The sequence below is a fragment of the Cicer arietinum genome, chromosome 2 (genome assembly GCF_000331145.2).
Source record: "Cicer arietinum cultivar CDC Frontier isolate Library 1 chromosome 2, Cicar.CDCFrontier_v2.0, whole genome shotgun sequence".
NCBI classification, from domain to species: domain Eukaryota; kingdom Viridiplantae; phylum Streptophyta; class Magnoliopsida; order Fabales; family Fabaceae; genus Cicer; species Cicer arietinum.
This window is the reverse complement of record NC_021161.2, coordinates 44,950,350-44,957,404: the sequence shown is the minus strand read 5'-3', so window position 1 is coordinate 44,957,404 and position 7,055 is coordinate 44,950,350. Positions and strand designations below refer to the sequence as shown.

Below are 7,055 nucleotides of genomic sequence, written 5' to 3'. Positions count from 1 at the left end.
ACTAAATACATTAGAATTGTCATTGAGAAACATGTTGTTGCTTATACCTATCCTTGTCATTTTTGTGATGATAAACATGTTGTTTATTATAACTTGTTAATAGATAGTAGTTATGTTGTTAATTACGATGTTAGAGTTTCTCTATTCAATATTAGTTAGTTTATCATTCGAATTATGTAGTTTATCTATATATAGAGTTCGTTGTATTAATTTTATTATATTTTATGAGTATAAATTCTAATAAATATTTATCTCGTTTAGCCTTCAATCGCGTACTTTCTAATATAATATCAACGTCTTGATTGTGATTGAAGAACCATTGAATAATCTCTGTTAACCTGTGGTAAAAATAAGAAGATTATTTGCTGACAAAAAACCATTGACATTTTTCTTTACTCTATTTGTAGAGAAAAATTACTTAAGTAGGAAGAAGAAAAGAGTAAGAACTTGAAAAATATAAGAAGTATATTGATATAGTACGAGGATAAAGACCAAAAAGTGACGGTGGCGACTGGCTGGAAGGAAAAGTTGAATTTTACAAAAAAAACTCGAATTTGGAATTTTAATTCAAAATACTATTCTTTATATATATTTTTCTTTAATTTTTGGAGATTTCTATTTTGGTCCAACAAAAAAATGTGAAAGATTCTAAAAAAAGTAAGTAGACCTAATCCATTGAATCCTATCAGGTGAGAGGGAGAGTTCAAGAGAAAGGGGGCAGAGCAATATGAGCCTGGATATATGTTATTAACTTATTTTTGTTATTTATAAAAAAAAATTAAAATATAGGGGATGACATGGTATCTGCCCGCTCTTAAAATGATCAGCCCATTGAGACAATTTACAAAATATTTTCTCAGATTTTTAATAATTTCAATTTCTCTCTAAAATATATGACTTATCCGTTTATGAAATTACTTATTCTTCACCGTAAGTCCAATTTGAGTGAAACCAACGCCTAAACGACCGGGTTTACAGTGGCTATATTATACACTGATTATTTCCCGAATTTGGGGTAAGTTTATTTGACTCAATTTTGAAATTGACCCTTTTAGAGTTTGTTATTATAATTTATTTTTGACGTTTACCCATAAACGGTTGAGTTAGATTAATTGAAGGACAAAGAGTCAAAGAACAAAGGGTGTTTGCTCAGGGAATTGTATTCATGTGTGAAAGCGTCGAAATAAAGTAAGGGGTGATAGATCGTTTGAATTCATGAGTATAATATATTGTGAGATGAACGGGAAAACTGTATTTCTCAATGATTCATCTGAGGTTCTCTACGTACGACATTAGCCATTTGAGAGATAAATTAATTAATATGCAAATATGTAAATTTTTAAAATAAAAATGTGGAATATAAATATTTATAAGGTGCCGATTTATTTAATTTCGTTAAAAGTGTGGTATATGATATTGTTGTGATATTTGATGTCAAATGAATTTTACGTATATGTTTTATTATACGAGTTTATGTAAATGGTGGATGCATTGTGATAATTTTATGTGATGATGATGATGTATGATTAATAATAATGATGTTATAAATTTGTAATATGTCTTTGTGATGATGTACGATTGATGATAATGATGCGATAAAATTATGATGAGATATGATTAATGATAATGATGTTATGTATTTGTGATGAGGATATTGAAGTAACCCCATAGTTGATGAAATATTGGTGATTCCTATTTGTGCTTGAGATGACAGTCTTAATGGAGTATGATGGCAGAAAATAGATTCTGAGTATATTTGAAGTGGAGATTATTTTATCATCATATACGTATGGTCTGGCAAGCCAAGTGATTATGGGGAAATACAACTAAATGAGGTTGATCGTTGTGGTCTGCTATTGAGCCTTAAGGCAAGATTCTTATACCTTGGAGGTATTCGGGTGGGGAATTCCTAGGTGACTTGGAGGGAGCACACCAAATGTTGGGAGCTGCCATGCAACACAATTTTACCTCGATTGTCGCGTATATGTGTCTCGAGTTGAGTTGAGGGGATCTATGATGATAAGGCCAATTTGAATTGTTCGTCCATAGGGATGGTGGCATAGTATTAAGCCTCGTAATCAAGTACTTCAGAGTTAGAATGATACTACATTGTGAAGTAGAGTTTAAGTTCATGCATAACATTGCATTTTGTTGCGATTGTTTTGTTGTGATTAATATGTATCGTGTGTGATAATAATTTCTCTTAGATGATTTGATGTTATAGTGAAATATATTGATTTTCGTTGAGTGATTTTGACATTATGATGTGATGTTTTTCCTTGAAAAATGTTTGTGTAATGATATGGCTTATTTATGATTAATTGCGGGTTCTTCTTACTTATAATATACTATTAACAAGATTTCAAAGCTCACCTCCTTCGTTGTTTGTGTTTGAATGACTTGGCTCTGTGTTTGTGAAATCGCAGTTATTACAGGTTAATAAGTCTTGAAGTTCAAGTTGAGAGAAACCCCGCTCTGATAGGTGATATCAGGAATGAGAGTCATAAATGGTATTTTACTTATTTAATTAGAAACAACTTTTTGTATGAAAACCTTATAAATACTAGTAAGAATTTGGAATTAAATTACGAAATTATAGTTAAATTGAGTTTTTTGGAGATTGCATTTGTTTATAAGACGATTTTTTTTAAATTGTTCTATTTCTATTTGTATTTTGAGAAATGTGATATCTTAAAAAACTCGTAAAAGTTCTTTTATTTAAAAGAGTTTTATCAGTGTTAATTTCCATCAGAGCATTGGCTATCCATAGTGTTTACTTTTTATCAAAGCGTTGACTTCTCATTAGAGTCAACAACTTCTATACGAGATTATTAAAGGCAGAATTAAATAAATGTTGGTTGTATGCATCAAAGACAAACCAATCAGAGCGTTGCTAGTATTAGATAGAGTCACCAGAGACGCACTTTAGAGTGCGTTCACTAGACTTAGAGTTTGAAAAATAGAGTGGAGTCTTGGTGTTCATTTAACATAGATCAAACATCAAAGAATGCAACGTAATCTCAAATACAATACCCTAATCATCAAAATAAGTAAGGTTTATAGTTGTTCAAACCAAATTGGTTCTAATATATATATTCAAAAATATATGGCGACATCATTTTTTATTGTATTCTATTAGTATGAGTGAAAATAAGTTATACTAAACTAGACTTTGCAGCATCTACTAAATTCAGTAAGATAAAAAAAATTAAGGTCAAAGTTTAACCTCATGTCTATCATAAATTTATTTTTTAATTTAAGGCTAACTATTTTGAAAGACTAATATGAGATGTAATATATTTAAATATTTTTTTTTTAAATATCTATTTATTTTAAAAAAGTTTGGAAACGTTTAGTTTATGATATCTTTAAGATATTTTTTTTTTCTAAAGTGGCATTTTGAAAATCATGAATTATCTAAAATTTTATTTAATTTTTATTTTATAATAATATATTTAAATATATTAAATATTAGTGCAGATTGAAGTGTTTAAATTACATATAAAAAAATAAATTATTTAAAAAACATAAAAAAATCTAATATAAAATAATAGTAATAAAAAATGCTATTTATATTCTTCAAAGTTTGTGACAATCAAATTTGACTCATTTATTGTAGCATTATTTAGAAAAATACAAATTGCAAACTAAACATTCCCCATCAAAAATTTTGTTATAGCAAGGATAATATAAGCAACGTCCTCAACAACTTTAGCATACTTTGGGAGCAAAGATTTATCCGGATAAGGTATTTCACCTGGTGATTCTCCTTCAATACAAGATTCATAAGCGACCAAGACACCGTATACTGCCTCTATCATCCCATGGTAATCTCCACCCTTCAAGGTGTTTTCCATGTCTTCAAAATTAGCAACAGCACCATTTGGCCCACCAAAAAGATCAAAACATTCCACATAATGAGATTTTGCTTGAGGATCTTTATCATATTGATGAATTAGTGTCTTGATAAGATTGACTGTGTTGTTCACTTCAATCTGTAAATCATCAATAGTGTATTGGGCAAGGGTAACAAGATCTGCACCTTGCTTTGATTTGAGTAGAGTTATGCAAAATGAAGTGTTAATGTTTTCATCCTTACAAATGGTGTCAATATCTACAACTTTCATAGCATATGTGGACACAATACATAAAACAAACACCGAGAGAAATGTAATGAATCATATTGTATGATTTGTTTTTTTTCTTAATTAAGATATTAATTGTTTGCTTGTACTCTTTAGTTGCTTTATATAGTTAATGATTAACTTTTATAAATTTTTAATAAAATTGATTTCGTTGAATTCAAATTGTCTATTTAAGTATCTTAATAATGATTTGGATTATGTAATTTTGATTGGTCAAAATGCAATTAGTTAACTTGATTGATTTGTTGGACCTAAATTAAATTGGCTAATAAAGTATCTTAATAATGATTTGATATTATAATAATAATAATAATAATAGATAAATAAATAAATATCCCGTAATTTTACAGTGAGGATTAGAGCTGTCAATTTGATAAACTCACTAATTATTGGTCTTAGTCCACGTGTTGGAGGGGTCAAAAAATTTCATAAATAAAAAGGGAAAGTTAGCTTTTGTACCCCAATTAAACCTATACCCCCAATTTGTTAAAAATACAAAATTAACCTTAAAAATTTCATTCATGTGGTAAAAAAAATTACTTTAAAATCTCACCCCCTCAACCAAAATTTCCGGTATGTAACAATTTGCTTCTAAATTTTCGGTAGTTACAGTTACAATACTGGAAATTTGAAATTTTCGAAACTAATTAACTAGAAATTTTAAAATTTTAAAATATCCGGTAGTTATATTTTATTTACCGGATATTTCAAAATTTTAAAATTTCCGGTAGTGATAGTTTCTATACCGGAAATTTCATAATTAGAATTTTAAAATTTTCGGTAGTTATTATTCTTAATCAGAAATTTCAAAAATATGGTATATTAGTAATTTTTTTTATAATTTTTTTTAAAACGGGGATGAAGATCGTAAGGACATTAATTGCACACATTAATTGAAATATCATATTAATTGCAATATCAATATCATTAAGCTGTCATCAATGAGAAATGAAATTTCGGCTGAACATACCGGATATTTCAAATTTCCGGTATATATTTATAACCACCGGAAATTTCATACCTTATGAAATTTCCGGTAAAAAAGTTTTTCAGTACTCACTTTTCCGAAAATTTCAATTGTGGGGTATGAGTAATTTTTTTTAGGTTTACTGTTTTGTTAAGGATAATTTAGTTATTTCAACCAAATAAATTTTAAACGGGGGTATATGGTTAAATGGGGGTACAAAAGACAACTTTCTTAAAGAGGCCTCCAAAAAGTAATCCCCCAACACTAAAAAGCCCCTAAAATTTTGTGGGTCTATAGGTCAACATTTTTTATAAAAAAAATCGATTTTTTTTTTAAATCAACAAATTTCTTTGTTTTTTTATGAGAAATAATTTTTTTCTTAAAATTCACCGTTAAATAAGTTTCGATTTTTTTTTTTGACAAAAAATTATTTACGATTTTTTATTGAAACTTTTTTAATTTGAAAAAAAAATTAATTTTTTTTTTAATTTTCTCACAAAACTTTTTGAGAAAAAATAATTTAAAATTTTTCTAAGAATTTTCTTTTACATTTTCTCGAGAAAAATAAATTTCAAAATTTTTTTAAAAATAAATCTCAAAATTAACAAAATATTGGGGGCCTATAAACCCCTAGAGCCACCTTCTTTAAGCCCCATGAAATAATGGGTCGGATCTTTAAAAAAATTATTTTGACAGGAAGCCGAATATTAGAGACTTAATAGTTTAAAGGAGGCTTTAGAGTTTGGGGATTTTATATAGCTCTAGTTAGGATTGTTGTGGTAAACCATGGCGACAAGGGTGACTTTTTATATTTTGATTGGTATCTAGCCATAAAATTTGTGTAACAATATTAGAAAATAAAACCTACTATTGTTATTATGACATTCTAAACTCCAAAATAATATATATATAATAATTTATATAATATTTCTTTAAAATTTTCAACGGATAAATAAAAACTCTTTTAAATAAAAAGAATCTTTTATGAGTTATTTAAGATATCACATTTCTCAAAATACAAATGGAACACTTAAATTTTTTTTTTTCTCTTATAAAACAATACAATCTCCATAAACTCAATTTAACTATAATTTCTTAATTTAATTCCAAAAACTTACTAGTACTTATAAGGTTTTCATACAAAAAGTTATTTTTAATTAAATAAGTAAAATATAATTTTTGACTCTCATTCTTGATATCACCTATCAGAGCGGGGTTTCTCTCAACTTGAACTTCAAGACCCATTAACCTGTCATAACTGCCATTTCACACACGAGAGCCAAACCAGTCAAACACCAACAACGAATGAGATGAGTTTTAAAATCATGTTAATAGTATAATATAAGTAAGAAGAATCTGCAATTAATCATAAATAAGCCATACCATTACACAAACATTTTTCAAGGGAAAACATCATATCATAATGTCAAAATCACTCAACGAAAATCAATATATTTCACTATAACATCAAATCATCTAAGAGAAACTATTATCGCACATGATACATATTAACACAACAAAACAATCACAACAAAATGCAATGTTATGGATGAGCTTAAACTCTACTTCACAATGTGGTATCATTCTAACTCTGAAGTACTTAGTTAGGAGGCTTGATACTATGTCACCATCCCGATGGACAGACAATTCAAATTGGCCCTATCATCAAAGATTCCCTTAACTCAACCCGTGACACATATATGCGACAATCGAGATAAAATTGTGTTGCATGGTAGTTTCCGACATTTAGAGTGCTACCTCCATGTCTCATAGGAATTCCCCATCCGAATACCTCCAAGGTCTAACAATCTTGCCTTAAGGCTCAACAACACACTGTCATGATCAAGTTCATTCAGTTGTACTTCTCCATAATCACTGGGCTTGTCAGACCCTATCTATATGGGGACAAATTAATCTCCACTGCACAAATTCTCAATATTTAT

The 7,055-nt window shown here is 28.4% G+C and overlaps 1 protein-coding gene across 1 annotated transcript; it reads right to left on the bottom strand.

Moving 5' to 3' along the window:
* Positions 1 to 3,647: 3,647 nt before the first annotated feature.
* LOC140919459 (uncharacterized) lies at positions 3,648 to 4,127 on the bottom strand. Its single transcript, XM_073365479.1, has one exon. The coding sequence runs from the start codon at positions 4,125 to 4,127 to the stop codon at positions 3,648 to 3,650; it is 480 nt and encodes a 159-aa protein (XP_073221580.1).
* Positions 4,128 to 7,055: the final 2,928 nt, after the last annotated feature.